This window comes from Belonocnema kinseyi, chromosome 2 (assembly GCF_010883055.1).
Source record: "Belonocnema kinseyi isolate 2016_QV_RU_SX_M_011 chromosome 2, B_treatae_v1, whole genome shotgun sequence".
Lineage (NCBI taxonomy): Eukaryota > Metazoa > Arthropoda > Insecta > Hymenoptera > Cynipidae > Belonocnema > Belonocnema kinseyi.
In genome coordinates, this window is record NC_046658.1 from 108,235,252 (window position 1) to 108,256,404 (window position 21,153).

Consider the following 21,153-nt stretch of genomic DNA (forward strand, 5'->3'; position numbering starts at 1 on the left):
TCCTTTAGAAACAGTAGAGAAAAGAAAAAATGATACTTTAGATTTTATCTCAAAAAAGAAAAGAAAATTTTAGTAATATATAGTTATGTATGGAATAATCTATATTATGAAAATTATATTTAATATTGAAGTTTAAATTATTTTAGTTCGTTATTTTTCGTTGTTCTAATTCCAATCGTAAAGTATTTTTGAATATAAATACGGTAGTTGTGTGATAGATTTTCTCAGCTTGTGATAAAATAAATTACAGTTTGTGTAACTTGTAAAATTTATTCTGAAAATTGTGAACTTGGTATTTATCCCCAAATTTAGCACTAGAATTTCATCTAATCTTGTCAAAGCAATCCCATCAAATATATGTGTAATTAAATTGAAATTTTTAAGTTAATAAGTGTTCCTGTGGACATAACAGGCATCTTTTGTGTGAACATTAGTAACCTTTAGTCCCTTTTTTTGTTCAAAATTAGTCACTTTTAGTCACTTTTCAGTTCAAATTAGTCACTTTTTATAGTAAATTAGTCTGTGGCAGCCCTGTCCATATATTTTCAGTTACAAGTGCAGGAATATTAATCAAAGTTACCAGCACCGAAAGTTTATGTTACTTTTCTCATTATAACGTACTTCAGTCCACGTTGCAATCACTAAAATATTTTTAAGGATAATTTTGAGAAATGCGATTGTTTGACAAATAAATCAAATTTATGATGTTAGTCAACAAGTTTTCAAATCTGGTCTAACTTTAGTTTTCGGAATTTTTCCCCAAAATAAGTAAAATATTGCAACAACAAATTAAAGCTGCCGCAGTTGATTTGAGTAAAATACGCTGCAAAATTTTCCATAAAATTTTCCATAAAATTTTCCATAAAATTTTCCATAAACTTGAATATTTATTCTTCAAGTTTCAACTTTTTAATTCAAATAACTTTTCGTTTCAATCGCTATTATTTGCAGATTTGGAATATTCTATTTTTAAATTACTTAGTGCTAAATTTAAATAATGTTATATTCCGAATTTTAGTCCTTGTTAGGCACAAAAGACTACCGTTGACCAGGCTCGGCGGCAGCTGTTCGGCTGAGTGAGGGGAAGCCGCAAAGTGGGAAAACCGTATACATATAACTGGGGCGGGATTAAGAAAACAATTACAGTCAAAAATTAATTCCTTTTCTAGATTTTGATCATTCGTTTTTTGTTTAAATAAATTATTTTAACTGAAAATATAAGTCCATTTTTGGTTTCAGACACCATCTTTTTTTTAGTAGAAATTTTAATCTTTTTTTGGTTTAAAGTTAATCCTTTTTGGTTAAGGATTGGACCATTTTATTGAAAATTTGTCTTTTTCGGTTAAATTCAACTGACTTTGATTAAAAATATTTTTTGTTGAAAAAGAAAAGTGTGATAGGAGAAAATAAGGTCACAATTCTCGATTTTTGGTGTTTTAGGGGAGTTTTTTAAATTATTATTTTTTTTTTTGTATAAAATTAATTCTTTTATCTGAAAATGTAACTATTCCATTCGTGGGTTGAACTTTCATCCTTTTTGGTAGAAATTTCATCTCTTTTCGTTAAAAATTCAACTGTTGGGATGAAAATTAATCTGTTTTGGTTGAGGATCTTTTTTTTGTATACAATTAAAGTATTTATTTGGTTAAAAATTATAATCTTTTTATTTGAAAATTCAACTGTTTGGTTGAAAATTTAACTATTTTATTAAAAAGAAATTCTTTGAAGTGACATAGAAACTTTGTGGGGGGTGGGGGTCAAAATTCTCTTTTTTAAGTCTTAAGGGTTTTTTTCAATTTAAGGGGGGGGGGCGAACTATGATCCCTACTAAAAAGGTTATTTTTTTACAATATTAGCGTTTGTTAATAATATACAATAGAAACTAAAAGTTAAAGATACATTGTTTTTACGCATATTGTGATTAAATTTTAATGGAAAAATACCCCAGTCTTTTTAATCCTGAAGACAGAATTTTTGCTGAATGACATTACAGCTTAAACAAAATTGGAAGCTTTACATCTTTAGAAAAGTTTTTTTTCCATTTTATTCATTAAAGAAAAAATGAAAGAACCTTTTTCAAAAATCGGCCTCGCAAAAAGTCTAAGCTCCTTGCATTTTTTAATAAAATCTTAGTTTAAAAATAACAAATGATACTATCTTATATAATTTTTGAAATTGATCATTTTTTACCGTTTAACACACAGAAGGCTTGTTTTATAATACAAGGTTTTATCTTATCTTTATTTACCTTCAAACATTTATTTACTGCTCTAACTCTTCAAAAATGCAGTAAGTTGTTTATAGGAGACTTGTGCTTATTTGACAATAAAAAACAATGAGCAGTATTATTACACTTATTATCGATAAGTACATCAATGCACGTGATCGCTTAGTGAAAGAGGAAGTGAATCTCGTTGAGAGGTTGTAAATGCGATTCTTGTAAATTCTTAAAATCTTCTAAAATGATTTATTGGATTAGAAAAAACTTGAAATATTATAGAAGCACCACGAAGATTTTCTCTGATAATTTTCGTAATAATAATCGTAAAAAAACATAAAGTAAATCTTAGAGAGTGTCCATATATTACGTAACGTTTTTCTCAACCATTTTAACCCCCCCCCCCCCCCCCCCCCCCCCCCCCCTCGTAACCCTATTTCTAATGGAACTTTAATATGAACATAACAAAAATATTGACCCCCCCCTCCACGGTTTAACGTTACGTGATATATTAACGCTCCCTTAACAGTGCACTTGGTAATCTGACCTGGAAAAGTCACCACTAACATTTGAAATCTCGAATTTCATTATTCTTGTGCAACTTGACATTCTTGATTAAACATTTTATTTTTTATATTAAATTCAGCCTTGTTTCGTTAAAAACTTTTTTTCATGATATAATCAAATGTGACTGCGATAATTTATAAAGGCGACAGTTCTAAGATTTTACAATCTCCTTTACAACTACGCAATTTTTTAGAATAAAAATATGTTCAATGGACGGGACGATAAAGACCTTCAGTGGAAACCGATTAGCCTTTATCAATACATTTTAATTAATAGAAAACAATACTCATTTACTCATATCATTGGTTCTGTCCAGAATCCTATTTAAACTGGAATCACTTCTGAGAAGAGAGTTTAAAAGTTTCTTTACTATTTAATATTTGATATTGACAGAAGAATCTTAGCAACATTGTAGCAAAGTATATTTAATTTTTTTTTATCAATAGATTATCTTCTATTTTTGAAGAAATCTAATCTGGACAAATATTATACTATTTGTTCTGTAGTAGTTGAAAGGTTCCTCAAATTCTTAAAGAGATCGTCCAGAAACTACGTAGTTTTAGTTGTCCATAAATAGGGGAACAAATTCTTTTAAGAAAAAATAATGGAAATACCATATTGAATTCAATAGGAAACACTTCAAATTCTTAAGGTTAGTCGAAATATATTACATTATTACATTTCCAACAAAATAGTTGAATTTTCAACTAAAAAGACCAATTTTTCGAAGTCATCTGAATTTTCAACAAAAAAGTTTATTTTCAACCAAGAAATATGACTTTTCTACCACAAATGATACATTTTCAATCTACAATGATGCATTTTCACCTGAATCGTAGGATTTTCAAAAAGAATACCATTTAAACAAAGACATAAAGAATTTCAATAAAAAGTTAATTTTTTACAAATAAGGACGACTTTTCTACCAAAAATCGAATTTTCAATCGCTCGTATTAAACGAAAAAAACAACTAATTTTCAACAAAATAGTTGAATCCTCAACCAAATAGTTAATTTTCAATCAAGAAATATGAATATTCGACCTAATAGTTAAATTTAAAAATAAAGAGGCTTTTTGTAACAAAAATTGGAATCGGTAAATTTTTAGTTCAAAAAATTAATTTTCAACAATAAAATATAATTTACAACCGCAGTTCAATTTAACCAAAAAAGACGAATTTTTAACTAAATAGTTGAAACCTATGAATTTTAAACAAAATACATAAATCGACCAAATAGATGATTTTTCAACTCAAAAAATATTCATTTCTAACCAAAAATGATTTCTAAACAAAAACTAAAACGTCAAACTTTTAGTTTGAACAAGTATTTTTAATAAAAAAAAATAATTTTTCACCTGTTAATTGTATGCAAAAAAGACGAATTTACAAACATATTGTTCAGAACTTGATTGGCCAATCAAGTTCGACCAGTCCCCACGGTGGGGCGCTCTGGCCAATCACAGGCATCGTAGAAAGTATACCTAAGAAAATCATGACCTGATACCTCAGTTTCAGGTCAGCCCTGAAGATGTGAATTGCAATGTTCACGAAACGTCGGAAAACAATTCGTAGTTTTTTACACGAGTGAACCCCGAAATATCTCTTTTATCAGAATAGTTGAATTTTCAACCCGAAAATATAATCTTTTACTAAAAATTTAATTTTCTATCACATACTTAATTTTCATAAAGGTAGTTTAATTTTTAACAAACTAGTTGCATTTTCAATAAAAAAGTTAACTTTCAATCGAATAGTTTAATTTTTGACCAAACTATTGAATTTTCAAGCCAAAAAGACTTAGTCTCTGAAAAAACAATGGAATAAACTATTTGGTGAAACAGTTCTTTAAAAATTTGTAGAAACAGTTATATAAACAGTTGAATTATTACCCGAATAATATTAATTTACAACTAAAACAATGAATCTTCGACCAAAAAAAAATTAATTTTTCAAAACGTATTATTTTGGACAAAGAAAGATGAATTTTCAACAAAAAAACGTTAAATTTCAACTAGGAAAGATAAGTTTCAATTTAAAATATCAATTTTTTACCAAAAAAAGTTTAGTTTAATTAGTTTAAAAAAATTATTTCTCAAACCGCAATAAAAAAAATTAAAAAAAATTGTTATGTTTGCATCCAAAGAGATTAATTTGAAACTAAAATTATTAATCTTTAAAAAAATTATTAAATCTTATTTCCATTGAATCCCCCCCCCCCCCCTTTACCAACCGTGATTTTCAGCATGACCCCTCCCACTCAGTATGGCAATGTAGTTTATGGATGGCCCCAAAATTAAATGACTATTATATATAAAAAATATTATTAAAAGAAAATCATTATGGATCTCGACAGTTTTCATATAACTGAAGAAACGCAGTTATGAGTAACTACTTGGGGAATTCTTACAATGTTGATCATAATCTAAGATAAGAACTACAATTATTGCTCAATATTTCAAAATTCATATTGTTTTGAACTGTCTGAAATCTGATGAAGTCTGTTGGGATTTGTTTTTCTCGGAATATGTTATTTGCAATAACAATTCCTAACCAATAGCGTCATTTTTAAGTTTCGGAAAAGCAATTTTATTGGGATATTCTCTCATTTGCAGGCAATCTCTAAATCAATATTGTACCATTCAGAAAGATTTGACATTTAATTTATGAGTTGCAAATACTTTGGCGGTTTTCTGAGTCAGTAGTACGAAATACATTGACTGTCTTTCGGTGTGTTTTACACCAATTTATTGTTACACATCAAAAGTCAGAGTAAAGAAACTTTCTTTTATTATACTTGAAGCCTCTTTGGAATAATTGTTTGGATACTAAAAATTATTTTAAAATTATTTAAAAAATTATAATAATGAAAAAGTAATGAAAACAAATTTCAAAAACGCTTGTCATGCTTAGTAAAATCAGATAACATTTTATGTCAAGCGGTTCCGGAACATCCAGTCTGATACGAAGTAAGTTTTCTGATCAAAGTTGCTCCTGTTTAAGAACTGCACAAAAAGTTTCTCTTCCATTTTTTAATATTTTGCAAAGTTTTCGAAACATTCGTATTATTTGTAAAAAAAGTAACTGTCATTCGGTATTGCTTTAATCATGTATTTAAAAAACTGAGATGCTTTAAGAAAACTCAAATTCGTAATTGTGTTATCTGGAATTTTAATTCTTTCTACGTAAAGCCCCTTTTGTTGCATTTTTCCAGTTGTGTAGAAAGGCATTATATTTTTCTTAAATATCGCTTGTTTTTCTGAGAATATTAGATTTTTATTATTTTGAATAATAAATATTTTAACATTGTAATTAAACATCAGACTCAGGGTAAATAATTACTGCTTTTTTGGAGGTAAATTGAACGTATTTTTGCAATAAAAATATGAATTTATAATAATAAATGCTAGTAACAGTTTTATAAATATATTTACACAGACAAATAATTTTTAAACAATTTATAAGCATAATATAATTTGAAATAGGCGATTCTTTTAATGCCACTGGAACAATCGTATCAGATTAAAATTTGTATTATTTTTTTATTTCTTTACTATTCTTATAAATATTAACAGATACGGAAGTCCAAACTTCTAAAATCTTAATAATTTTTTCAATATTTTAAATGAGAATTTTGTTAAAAATCTTTGTTTTCAATTGAAAATTGAACTTCCATTTTTTGTTGAAAATTGAACTGCTTTGTTGAAAATTAGTCCTTTTGTTTTGGAAATTCCTCTTTTATGGTACAAAGCCATCTTTTTTGTTCGAAGTAAATAAATAAATTTGGAATTTTAAATTTTCAATCTGAATTTTTATTGTTTTATTCCATTTGTAGAAGATTCTGCGTTAAAAATGTTACAAGATTCAAATGCTGAATTTGAATATTAATGGTAAGGGGAAATCAAAAGCTGATGAGCGACAAATCAGGTAATTTTGAAAATGAAGTTCTTTGCTCACCCTCTTCTATATTTTTTCCTAACATTCTGACTAAAAATAGCACTGTAGGGTAATTTCACTATGCAATTACATACAAGGATGGGCAAAAGTCTTCGCGCATCTCATTTTTGATGAATGATTAAGTTCTCTTAATTTTAATTAAACAACAGCTAAAAAAACTTTATTAAAGAGCTTATTTCTCTAGAAATTCTGTATAAAATGAGCCCAGGTTGAAGCGAATTTGTCTGTTTTAAAAGTAGATCTTGCAAAAATAGTGTAAATTTTAATGTTTCCTTAAATGTTCAATAACTTCCGAAATAATCAACATTTTTCACAGTTATTGGGCTCATTTTTTCACCGTATCACAGCATATTATTGGGTATAAATCGTAAACATTTTTCTTATCAAATTGCAAGTACTTGAAGTTGTAACAAAAAAAGTTGGAGAAGTTTGAAATCATCTTATCTGTAGGCAAATCAGAATAAAAATTAAATATATATTTTGAGGAAGTTTCATAGAAGCTTCATGATTATATACTTCATATATTCTACAACAATATTTTTTTACCAAAAAGAATATTGCAATTTTTCCAACTTTTGTTTACAAATTCAAATTCTTTAAATTCGACAAGGAAATTTGTACGATTTATACTCATAAGCTTTTGTGGTACGGTGAAGAAATAGCTTCAAAATGAGCCTAAGAACATTTAAAAATGTTGATTATTTCGGAAGTTATTGAAAATTTAAGAAATTAAGACACAAATTGACTTCACCCTGGGCTCATTTTATACAGAATTTCGAAAACAATCAACCCTTTAAAGAGAAAATTGTTTAGTTCTGGTATAATTAAAATGAAGAGAACATAATCAGTCATCAAAACAGAGGTGTGCAAAGACTTTTACCCACCCCTGTATGTATTTTGGGTGGGTTTATGCAGTTTTCCTCTGCCTTACTGGCCAAACATCCAGGCATATTCGAGTACTTCTAATAATCTGTTTCACCGGGGATTTAAGATAAAAAGGCATCGTACATTAGGTTTTAACCACAGTGATACGAGACTTAGATGGACTTCCTTTACCAGACAATGATAATGAGTTTTTTTGAAGGCCTCTTAAAAATAAGGGAACAATGAGAAATCTTTGAAGCAATTTTCTCATTATGAGATCAGAGTACAGATTAGTTACATACACGTATAAAAGACATTTGTCATTCAACTTGAACCACATGCGACAGACGGGCTTTGACAGAATCTAAAGTACAGTTGCGATAAAGCCATCCCTCCCTTAAGTGTTTATTGTTCCCCGGCTGTCTGTCTAGGTACCGCTGAAGAAGCTTATACCAGAGGTATTGAGTTGAGTCAGTTTTAAACCGGCAGTCGTTGACGAAGGTTCATCAAAATTATCTTCCTCAATTCCTCAGTATCTTCAACAATCTTCGATCTATTCTCAAAATCGAAAGTGCGTGTCCGGTTTTGAAAGTTGCGTCATCAATTTCCGAACTTTGAAACGCCAAAAGTCTCTAGAAAATTCTATAACTCTATTTAAATTATTTTTTAAACTCAATTTTTTCAAGAGCCACTTATGAATACTATTCATGATTTTCCGGCACCTTTGCCTTTTACAAAGGCAAGAACGACTCTGGACTACTTAAAAGAAGAACAAGTCAGATTCAGCTGGCGACTAAGCAAACGCATTTTCTGGTCGCGAGCAAGTGTCGCAATAAATTAGTTTAAAATATTACTTGTTGAATTGACAAAAGCAAGGAAACGTTGCATCTTGATTGATGGCCCTGAATCCGTTCAGCATCAGATTTACTGGCTGGTTATACAGATCCAGTTGCCATGCCTAACTCGTAGATTAAAAGTTAACGAAGAAAATAAATTTCACTTCGAATTATGAAATACTCCTGAGGGAACATTTTCTTAAAAGTACATTCGCATAATACTTTCAATTTCAATTTGAAAACGAAGAAGCAATAACAAATATAGTTTGAATATTTTTTTGGAAGAAAAATAACAATCATCAAAATGAAGATTCTTAACTGCTCCGTTGAAATCAGTGTCGAAAACAAAAAATTCTCCTTCAAGACCTGTCAGCTTTTCCAGAAAATCGGAAAGTGGTTTCAAAATCTCCGCTTTAAATTGCAACGATCCATAGAGGCACTCAAAAGTAAGAAGTTTAAAAATATATTCTTTAGATCAGGGGAATCAATTCATCAAATAATAAGCGTGTGTTTTTGTTAATTTTTTCATCTGGGATATCTTACAGCTATTTTTCAGTAAAAATCAAAATCTTTGCTTTAGCTATTTTTGATCAAGAAAATGCAAAAATCAAAATTGTTACTTAGAAAAATTCATGCAAAAAGACTACCTCCCTTTATCATTTTTAATCTCACTTTGTTTTCTTGAAAAACCTGATTTTTTTATTTCACTGTAATTATTTTTTTCTCATTTCATGCTTTCGTAATAATTAAAAAAAGTTTTTTATCTTAAGTTCATAACATTTTTTAATTTAAAAAATATTTTTAGACAATTCGAATAATAATTTGATCAGTTATAATTTTTTTTTCGTATTAAAATAGTGAGAAGCGGATTTTCACCTATTAAAATAAAAATAAATCAACTTTTTCAAGAATACTAAGTGAAATTAAAAATTATGAAGTAAGTTCTTTGACCTTTAGGTTGAAGTCATTTCAACTGAACCGCGTGTTGTATTAGGGTGGTCCAAATTTGTTTTTTATTTGTATGTGTCTAGAAAATGCCCCAAAAAAAGGTAAAATAGCAGTTTTATGTCAATTTCATGCGAAATATGGTAGTTTTTTAATTTTTTGAAAAATATTTATTTTTATTAAAGAAGTGACAAGTTTTAAAGTATTTTAAAAATAATTTTTAATTCATTTTCAACTTTTTAAACAATTTTTGTTCATCAAAACAGTTTTTTTCCAGTGAATCGTGAAAATTTATTACTTTTTGGCATAAATTATATATTTGATAAATGTCAAAAATAATATTGTTTGTATAATATATTTTTCAATTTCTCAAACAATTTCTTTTTTTTTTTGCAGCAAACCGTGAAAAATTATTATTTTCTGGAATTAATAATACAATTAACGAATGTTGAGAAAAATATTTTTTTAAGGATATCAAGCAATTATTTAAAGAATTTTCATTTGTTAATCGATGTTAAGAGTGATATTTTTGTGAAAAATAGTTTGCTCCTTTTCATACGAAAATCAAAAATAGATTATTTTTTCTAACATTAAGTTCGAAAATAAGATTTACAGGGAAAAATTGTTTAAACAAATTAGCGTTGTTTAAATAATTTTAAACTATCTTTCATAAAATATATCACTCTCAACATTGATTAACTGCGTTATTAATTATAGAAAGTAGAAACTTTGTAAGATTTGCAAAGGAGAAAAGTTGTTTAAAAAAAATATATATATTTCATTACACCAAGTAAGGCGAAACAAGTAAGGCGGCCCGTACTGTTTATGTTTCTGTCCCCCCGAAATCAGTCCAAGGTCATTTGAAGGCAGCCCCCGACACTTGACTGAAAGCGAGAGTTTGGTGTATTTAAAAAAGTAATAGATTTTCACAATTTACAGAGAAAAATTAAATAAATTAAATTTGTTTCAATAATTGCCAAATATAGTGACCAAGAAATATTACTCTTTACATTCTTAAACTGCATCATTCATCTTCAAATAGAATAACTATTTACGATTCATACAGGGGGAATTGTTTAGAAAATATAAAGTTACTTAAAAAATACTTGGAAAAACTTGTCACTTATCGAATAACAATTACTAATGTTGAAAAAAATATCGCCCGTAGTTTGAATTTCACATAAACTACTATTTTGCTATTTTGAGATCGCTGATTTCAAATCCGCGATCCAAATTTAAAAATTCAAAATGATTTATCCAAAATATCGGACCGAAAACCCAAAAAATGATCTGATTTGTTTTAGTCTATAGAACCACTTAGAAAAATTTGTGTAGCTTGAATCTAAAATTTTGGATTCGTAGTTTTGTATTTTTATTTTTTTTAATCCAGATTCGTAATCAGCGATCCGAAAAAAAGCATAATACCAAGTTCAGAGCAAATAAGTTAATTTCTTTAGTTTCCATCGCTCTAGCGGGTCCGTTATCTTGAATTTTTTTTAATTTCTACCCCATGTTTGTAATTAGTGACGGAAAAAGCCCCATAATAACCGAGTTTACAGCCAATAAGTACATGTTTTTTAGAGTTCGTCTCAATTTTGGATCCGCTATTTTAAATTTCTATACTAATTTGTAATCAGCAATCTCTAAAACCTTTAAATACCGAGTTAAGAGTCATTCAGTTCAGTTCTTCAATTTTAATTTTCAGGACCAAATTTTGCTCACCATTTTATATCAAACAAAAATGTGTAATCCGCAGTCGGATCAGATTACTTATTGATATAATGTTTTCTATTGGTTCAAAAATTATGGCAAATTTCTTGAAGGTACCGTTTTGGCCAGCGAAGACAAAAAATTTAATTAAATTGAGTTATATGCACACATTTTGGAGAGAGTCGAATATGTCAAACTTGACATTTTTTCAACTTGAACCAAAGAAAAATTTTATCTTTTTTTCGGAAAAATAATTTTACGTTTTTTAGAAATTTGGTGATTTTGGTATTTTGGATTTTTAAGCGATTTTGAAACGTTCTACATATAACAAACAAAAAATTTCCATGAAAGCAAAATAATGAACATTTTCCATTTTTTTCCAAAAAGATGTGCATTTAACTCAACCCAAAAAAGGAACATGTTTTTTTGCACATTTTTCATGATTCTAAATTAAGTAGAAAATTTTTTTTTAATTTACAATTTTTTTATTATTGTGTACTAATTAATTGTTGGAAAATGTTATTACTATTTCAGGATATTACGCCCGAGTTTTGAATATTTTAATTGATATAAATTTCAATCTTAAAACAATTACTTCGGAAAAACAATTTTTGAAAAGCAAGAAAAAATCTATCTGGGCCTGGATTTGAACACAAATTTTTTCAATCAGCTCAAACTATTGAAATAATTTGAGCATTTTCACTCCGTCCTAATATTTGTCCCACCATTCTTCAAAAATGAGTAATTTCAAAAGCCCGGGAACGCAGGTTAATGTTGACCGATTGGAAAAAAATAGAGTTTTTACCGCGGAAAACGAACAAATGATCCCTATAAGTTTTGTCGTCAAAGAATTTTTAAGGTGGAAAAATTCTAGATATCTAAATCTAACAAATCATTCATGTTAGCTATCAGGTGTCTTCCGTTATTTACCCTATCGCATGTACAGAGCTGATAAAGATCGATAAACCGGATCTTGTACATGAATGTTGAAAATTCTGTAAACAACTTTTATCTCATTCTTATAACTGAAAAGTATTGGCAGAAATTCTGAACTGATTTGTAAATTATTATCAGAAAAATTCAAATACAGGAAAGCTGAAATTTATAAACTCCTTTTCAGTAAACAAGATTTTAATCGTTGGTCATTCTGAATGTCTTTTCTAGGAATGTTTGCAAATTAGTTTTAATTTTTGTTTTCTAGCACCTCCAAGACTGCAATCTTTAAGAAACCGAGAAGCTGGAGGAACAGGATCAACAATAAGAGCCTATGCTCTTCATCTAGCGGCTGATAAATCCACCACCTTCTCCCAAAATATCGACAATTTCATCCAATGCACCAAGGAGGGCAAAGAAGCGAGTCCTCATGTGGTAATGAGGAACATGAGACAGTTTATGTCTGGAATGAAGAACTACTTGGTGAAACATGGTGAACGAGAATTTGAAAAGGAAGTTGAAAAAGAGAGAGTCAAACTAAAAGCCAACGAATTTCTCAATTTGGATGCTATCCTGGAAGAAGTAATGATGGGCCTTGTTGTTCGTCCTCTCAGGGAACATGTCTATCAATTATTTGTCGACCACTATGCAGCCAATGAATCTCTCAATACCCTTTCTGAGAGCATTCAGTTTGCCCAGGGAAAGCACATTCAGGATTTGGGAGTTCGGGTAAGAATTTTTTTAATCAAGCGTCTAATTAAAACTTCCTGACACGTAGACACCCTGAAGTCTGACGAAATGCTTAATCTAACACAATTCGTACTTTTCTTGCAGCCTAAGATCATTCCACCATCAGAACAAAACCTCGAGCGAATTTTCAAGAACATAGAACGTCTGCAAAGAGTCGATTCTCCGCTCGACAAACTGGAAAACCTCCTTTCAACTATTTCAGCTATTTTCAATTCTGTAAGTTGTTCTCTGGATATTTTTCTGTAAAATTCCTTAATTTAAAGACCAAAAATCTACCCAATTTTATTTTTATTCCAGGTAAAGCAATCGAACTCCGGTAGGCATGTGACTTTGGGTGCAGACGATCTTCTTCCACTTCTCGTTTGGGTTTTGGTCCGAGGAAGAGTCATCGATGCAGAAATTGAGGCTGAGTATATGTGGGGCCTCTTACATCCGTCTCTTCTCACTGGAGAAGGTGGATATTACCTCACAACCCTCTCGAGCGCAGTACACGTTCTGAAAACCTTCAAGTCTAGTCAGGGAACAATGTCCACGTTGAATGTGAGTAAAAAAAATAGTAAAAATAAACAAACAGGGTTTTGTAGCCTATTAAGACGTTAATTGAGTCGTTCTAGTTTCCCTCTTCTTTAATTTCCCTCCCCTACTACCCTCTTTTCTCCTCTACTTCTCCTCTACTTCTCCTCTTCTCTTTTTTCCTCGCAGAACCTACTTCCCTTCGTCTCATTTTCTCTCGCTTCGCCTACTTCTTCACCTGTCATTTCACCCCACTTACCCTACTTACACTCCCCTTATTTCACATAGCTTCTACCACTTACCTCCCTTCATCTCCCATCACTTCCCAAACGACCTCTCTCTCATTTCCCCTAATCTCCTCCATGATTCCCTCTCTTTTCCTCCACTTATCTTCTCCTCATTTCCGCTACTTCTCCTTTCTCTTACAAGGGAACCTTCAGGTCTGCTTTTTTGTTTGTTTAAATAGATACTTTCTTTAATGAAAGGTACATACCAGAGATTATCTGAGAAAAATCAAGAAGACTCAATTATGACTCATTTTCGAGAAAAAGGCATTTTAAAAATTGCGAACGGATGGTCATCGAGCCATTTGAGAAGTATTTCGAAACGTCAGTAGTTCCGTGGTAGAGCGTTTGTCCGATAGCTGCAAGGTTGTGCGTTCGATTCCTGCTATCCGCACTCTGTTTTTTTTAATTTATAAAAATGATTATTTATTCCTTATTTTCAATAAAAACTTTGTTTATAATAATTTTATTATCAATCGTTTGGACGATTGTCCATTTTATTAATATTCTTTATGCTTCAATAGTTTCTAGTATTTATATATTTAAATTAAAGTAGGAACAAAGTGTTTCAAATGAAAATTTCAATAATAAATACGAAATACCAGTGGATGCAGTGACTCATTTCAAAAATATTTACACGTATTAAAGATAATTCTTTATTATTTATGTGTTTTTTGTAGTTTGCAGAAAAATAATTTACTTTTGTATTTATTGTTCACATTTTTCTTTACAACACTTTTTTTCTTCTTTAATTTAAAAACGTAAATGCTAGAAAATATTTGAAGAATAAAGAATTTGAATAAAATACACAATTGTCCAAACGAGTAATAATGAAAATATGATAAAAAGATTTTAAAATAAAGAATAAAAAATGATCAAATGTCATAATTATATTAAATGTTTTTCAAAAATGGAATAAACAAGCATTTTTACAAATAATTTTTTTTTTAAGTACGGATAGTGGGAATCTAACGCGAAACCTTGCGGCTATCAGCAAATCGCTCAACCAAGGAACTACCGAGGCTTAGAAATAATCTTATATTGGACTTTTTTAGTTATACTTTTGTATTTTAGAAATATATGTATTAAGAAGATCGTGCCGCCGCCCTATCAGGAATCGTGGCCCTGGGGCTAAGATTACCCCGGTTAAAACAAAGAGAGGAATTTTCGTATGAAATTTTAATATCAACCAGAAAATATAAATTTTCAACCAAAAATGGAATGATTTATTTTGTAGTTAAAAACTAATATTTAATAGAAGAAATCAATTTTCAGTAAAAGAAATTCATTTTTAAGCAAAAAAAAAAAATAATGTCAACAAGTTAGTTAAATTTTTAATGAAAAAAGATGAATTCCTAACCAATGATGTAATGGTAGATATTTCAACTTGAAAATATTTTAATTAAAAATAAAAACCAGTTGAATTCATTCAAAAAGACGAATTTTCAAGCAAAATGGTTGAATCAATAAACCAAAGTTAATTTTCTACCAAACAATGAATTACATAATCATTGTTAATTATTAATTATTAAAAATTAATTATTGTTAATTAATTAATAATAAATGAAAAATTAAATAAATAAATTATTATTCTTCATTATTAATTTTTATCAATCACAACCAAAAAAATTTAGAATCAAACAGTTGAATTTTGAACTAAACATGAAATAATTTGATTTTCAGGTCAAAAGTAATATTTAACAATAAAATAAATAAGTTTTCTAATTCCTCTTGCTCTATCAGTCGAAGCTCTATAATTCCGTTTTTTTTCTTTGTGTTCATTCCTACCTTATCGACTTCGAAACCATTCTACAGCTACAGTGGTTCATGTTCAGGAGAAGATTCCAGAAACTTAGCAAGGACATGAACCATTTGAGCTGTAGAGGGGTCTCGAAGTCGATTAGGCAGAGACAAGTTATTTTTTTGGGCCACCCTATTGGTCGCCCCACATGATTATAGCTAATATAAATAATCCTAAATTTTAGGAAAAGTAAGTTTCAATTGCCCTTAAAAAACAAGATTGTTTTTAATGTTCACAGGGATGCGGATCGCCTGACTGTTCATCAGTTTTGCGAATCCTAGTTCCGGATGAACTTCATGGTTCTCTCAACACGAGAACTCTGCCTGTACGACCAAACATGAGTACTCGAGACGTTTGTCGCATTCTTGCGCATAAAATCCGATGTACAAATCCTCAGGATTATGGCCTCTTTAAACTAGTTCAAGGAGATGGTGAGATTATCTTCTATAATATCGTTTGAAAAGTTGATTAGAAGTTCCCCCCCCCCACCCACCTATTTCAAGATAATAACTTCTCCCAAGGAAAGTGTTTTTAATTCGACAAGGAACTTTTGAAGTAACTAAAACAACCATTTGTGAAGATTTACGAAAGGAAAATTTGTAATACGGGATTTTAGTCAAGAATTTTAATTTTGAGTTTGAGGCAAGAAATTCTCTAAAAGATTTATAATTCTGAGTTGAGGCAGGGGATTTCGGTAAAGAAAGAAACTGTGGACGATTGGTACAGGAAATTCCTGTAATAGATTATATTTTTGACTTTTAAATAGAGAATTTGGTGAAGAAATATATTTTGAACTTTGGGAAAGTTAATTTTTACAAAGAATTTTTATTTTCGGACCATATTTCAGAATTATAATTGAAAATTTTGTAAATAAATATATTTCTGACCTGACACAGGGAATTATGGAAATGAATATAATTTTGAATTGTTATGGGGAATTTTTTAAAAGAATTATAACTCTGAGTTTGAACCGAAATTAAATCAGTTAAATACAAAAAAAAATCCCGTAAAGAATTATATTTTTGACATGGAAACAGGGATTTTCCTGAAGAAATTTAATTTAGTTTTGGAACAATTTTTTAATATAAAGCAATATCTGAATGCTTATTTAAATGAGAAACTAAAATTCAAATATTCAGAAATAAACGATTGGAAACTGATTTGTTTCAAATAGAAAGCCTCGAATCTTCAAAGTTTCAAAGTTATATATTTAAATTTAAAAAATACTTTAATTAAACAAAAATGAATTTAAAAAAAATTTAATCTAGTGGACGAATTTTTATCTAGATCCGTGAATTTAAAACATTACATTTATCAACCAAACAATATCAATTTTTAACCGAAAATAAAAAGGTTGAAATTACAGTTAAAGAAATAAATTTCCAACCCAGAAAAAAAGAATTTGCAATCAAATAGTTTAATTTTCAGCTAAAAAAATATCGATTTTCAGCCAAAAGATTAATTTTCAACTAAACTGTTGAATCCTCAATCAAAAGTCGAAAAATAGTCGAAATTTATGCTTAGAAGGTAATATTTTTAAATAGAAGAGAGTTGAATTCTACCAAAATATCGATTAAAAAAATGGTTGTATCCTTAACTTAAATAAATTATGTTTTAACCAAAACTTTTGCATTTTAAAAAAATACAAAATTTTCAACCAAAAATCAAACAGTTACATTCTAATCAAAAGTGGAATAACTAAATTTTTATGTAAAGGATTATGTTTTAAAACAAAAGAAAAAAAAACAAATTTGAAACGAAAGAAATGAATTTTCAAATAAAATAATGAATCTGTAACTAAAAAAAAAGACATTTTTAACAAATTAGTTCAACTTTTTACCAAGAAGTTAAGTCCTTAATCAAAACAGATTAATATTTAACCAGCAAATTTCATTTTTAACCAAAATATATTAAATTTATGCCAAAAGAGATGAATTTTCAGGATGGCTGAAAAATCCAATGCTAGAAGTTACGTACAATTAAAAATTTTCAAATAATAAAATTCTTGGCAGTTTTTGATATTTTCGATTTAGAAAATCGCCGATAATAAAAAATTACTGATATAAAATTGCAGAAATTGTAAAATATCCGACACACTGTAAAATTTTCGACCCTAGGGAAATTCAAGAATCTTCAAATTCCCGAATCTAACAAATTAAGAAAATGCTAAAAAATATAATAAAAAGTAAGAAGTAAAATACTTTTATTTAATGTACATATTTTTATATTACTTGTTTGTTTATTATTCATTTATTATTGAACCAATTTTATAATTGTTTATATTCGAGAATTTTTAAATTCAGAAATGTTATGGTGTTGGATATTTTATAATGACTTTAACCCTTAAAGTGCATGTGGGTGCCTGAGACCCCAAGAAATTTTCAAATTCTGAAAACCATACCATCTTCAGTATGCTAGCAGCAGTTGCTGAAAGTGGGGGTAAAAAATCGTGGGGTGCAAATAAATATCTTTTTTGAAATCCCCCATGTTGCAATATTAATTTTATGAAAGTAGACTATTTCTAAAGTATGGTCATAAATTTTTAGGCTAAAATAATTAAAATTGCGTGTGTTATGAATTTTTAAGTAAAAAACCCAGTTTTTTACTTTTTTTCACAAACTTAAAATAAATAAATGGCTATAAAATCAACCCTATCTTATAAAAGATACCTTAAACTATATCGGATAATTTTATTGTGACAAAATATTAAATAGGGGTTAAAGAATCCATGATGAAATACGCAGGGGTATTGAACACCCACGATGCACTTTACCGTGATTTTTACAATGCATGCACTTTAAGGGTTAAACGTTACAGTTTAAATTGTTATATTAAATAAAATTTAATTTGTAATTGAAATTTATTTCGAATTTTGACGTATAAATAACAATTAAACAAGTATTAATTTCAAACTACTTAAAATAAAAATAATTTAACTTCTAATTTAATAAGTATTCATTTTTAAAAAAATGTCTATCGTTAAATTGTATTTTCTTTTTCTAATTTGAAATTGTTTCGAAATATTTACTTTTGAACATTTACATTTAATCATTCTTCAATTAAAATCAATTCAAATGCATTTAATTAAAAATGGTTGAAATGAAAAGTAAAAGCTTCTATTTTATTATACCTGTAAATTATTTGCAGATTAAATAAAAAAAATTCTGAATTAAAGGCGGTTCAATCTTCAATATTAAAAGTTTGAAATTCAAAAGAGTTGCACAGATTGCTTTAATTTGAATTTCATTCCAGAGTTCAGATTGTTTAAATTTCGATGATCGTGAAAAATTTCTGTAGACCAGGAAAAAAAATCCTGGTTTTGTTATGAAATCTGTCTATATTATTAAAATTGAAATTAAATTTGCAGAAACGTTACTCGGGGACCAAGAATCTCCCCAGGAGCTCTCGCACTGCCTATTTGCCTACAAGAGAATAGACGCAAAGATCGCTTGGCCGAAAACCGATACATGAATCTTTTGAGATCCCGATCAGTACTCCTTTATCAGCATTAACTCAAGTCTGCGGCATTGTTACGAAACTGTAATCACATCTGAAAATCGGCCTTCGACTTTCAATGGACGGTAGATAATACAGGGAAATCGATGTGTATCTAAACTGTAGAAAGATCTCGACTCAATATCAGCAGGAGCTCTTAAACTTACATTGTTTAATACCTAATCAGTAATCACGGCTCAGTGCAATCTTCCGGAAATATCTACTAGATCATTAAATTACTACAGCTGTATCGCTAATTGCAGGAAAATCTTTGAGTCGATGGCTAATTAGCAAAACTATAAATACCTACAAAATTATGCAAGACCTTCCTGATTCCGTATCGATTTAATAAACCTCGTAGATAGTCTTTTTTTGTCAAGCGGCAATACTTATATGATAAGTATCCAATTTATAGGATCTTAATCCAATCCTTGGATTGTACCACTTCATCGATCTAAATTACAGGGCTCGGATCGACTCAAAGACTTAATAAAGTCACATAAAATGTTTCAAGATAAGACTAAATGTCTGAAATGATAACTTTATTTGTTTAGTGATATAGGGCACATAATTCTTATTAATTTTACAATATTCATTGTACAGTCAAAATAAACTTTATAGTCAAAGAAATTTTTTTGCAAGTCATTTAGCTTGAAGGTTTAAAATATTTGTTTCTTAACTGTTCATCTTTTCAGCTTATTTTCAAATGAGAAAGTTTACTTGAAATTACTCATTTATTCAGACTTTAAAGTTGAGTATGTATAATTTAAATATCAAATTATCCATCTTCTAATAATTTAGACTTCAGAGCCTAAAATTCTCTTTCAACAGGGGAAGTTGCGTGATTTTTCACGAAAATAGGGCAATAAATTCTTTTAAAGAGTATAAATATAGATACAGTATTGAATTCAATATGAAACGCTGTAAGTTTCTAAGATTTCAAGGCGAAATATATTGCATTTTCAATAAAGCACTTAGATTTTTTTGCAAGAAGAGACGAATTTTCAACCCACAGACGAAATTTTTACAACAAAATTAATTTTTAAGGAAAAAGACGAATTTTTTTATAAGAGAGTTGAATTACTAGCCTCAAAATTTGAATTTTCACCCATTATATTGTTGTCAACTAAAAAAGATGATTTTTGAACCAAGTAATTGAATTTTAAAAAATAAATAAATAATTTTTAACCAAATAGTTGGACTTCCAATTAAAAAAAGATGATTTTTTAACGAAATAGTTGAATTTTCAATCCAAAATGCGATTTTTTTTAATAACAATTGAATTAGCATCCTGAAAATTTTAATGTTCACCAAATAGATCGTTTTTAAACAAAAAATTTGATTTGTTAATCAAGTAATTTAAAAAAAAATTATTTTGAACTAAAAAGTTGACTTTTAAAACCAAAAAGGCGGATTTTTGTACAAGACAGTGGAATTACCAGCCTGAAAAATTAAATACAAAAAAATTTACCAAATTGTTGGACTTTCAATCAAAAGTGAGGAATTTACAAAGAAATAGATGGATTTTTAACAAAATAGTTGAATTTTCAAGCAAAAGACGAATTTCTATACGACAGTTATTTTTTTCAGCCAAAAAAGTTGATTTTCACCCTACAAGATAAATTTTCAATCTACAAGGACAAATTTTCTATCCAAAAAGGCGAATGTTCAACCAAAAATTTGAGTTTTTGACCAAAAAATATGAATTTGAACAAAATTATTTATTTTTTAACCAAATGGTCAAATTTTTGGAATTGTTGAATTTTCAAGACAAAAAGGCGAATTTTTTAGAAAACAGTTGAATTATGCGTCGTACATAAAGATCGTTTTCAACGAAAAGATACAATAAAAAAAAGTACTTACATTAAAAAAAAGTTTTAAACGAATCGTTGGACTTTTAATCAAAATTAAAAATAGACGAATTTAAAAAAAAAGTAGCTGCATTTTTGATAGAACAGCAAAAAGACCATTTTTTTTAACGACAGTTAAATTTTCAACAAAAAAGTTAATTAACAACCAAGACAAATTTATTTTTAATCGAAGAAGACGACATTTCTACCATAAAAAAGGAATTTTCAATCCAAAAGGATGCATTTTATTTAAGTTGGATTTTCTTATTGGATTCCAATAATTTAGTTACGTTCGGATGTACTGAAAACAAAAAAATCCAACGTTTCTTAATACCTTTTAATGAATTTATAAAAAATTCAAGTTGTCGGTAAAGTAGAGTAAACGAGAAATGGGAAAGTTCCTTGAAAATAGGGGAAAAGAGAAATTTTGTA

The 21,153-nt window shown here is 28.7% G+C and overlaps 1 protein-coding gene across 4 annotated transcripts in view; it reads left to right on the top strand.

Annotated features, from left to right (window-relative positions):
* Nucleotides 1–19,815, top strand: part of LOC117168509 (protein sprint) — a 353,946-nt gene extending 334,131 nt beyond the window's left edge. For all 4 annotated transcript variants that reach the window (XM_033354234.1, XM_033354237.1, XM_033354236.1 and 1 more), the window contains 5 exons: nt 12,297–12,757; nt 12,863–12,994; nt 13,076–13,318; nt 15,615–15,807; nt 18,744–19,815. In XM_033354234.1, coding sequence (XP_033210125.1) covers nt 12,297–12,757; nt 12,863–12,994; nt 13,076–13,318; nt 15,615–15,807; nt 18,744–18,847 — 1,133 coding nt within the window. In that variant the 3' untranslated portion in view covers nt 18,848–19,815. The remainder of the gene's footprint in view (nt 1–12,296; nt 12,758–12,862; nt 12,995–13,075; nt 13,319–15,614; nt 15,808–18,743) is intronic.
* The last annotated feature ends 1,338 nt before the right edge of the window (nt 19,816–21,153 follow it).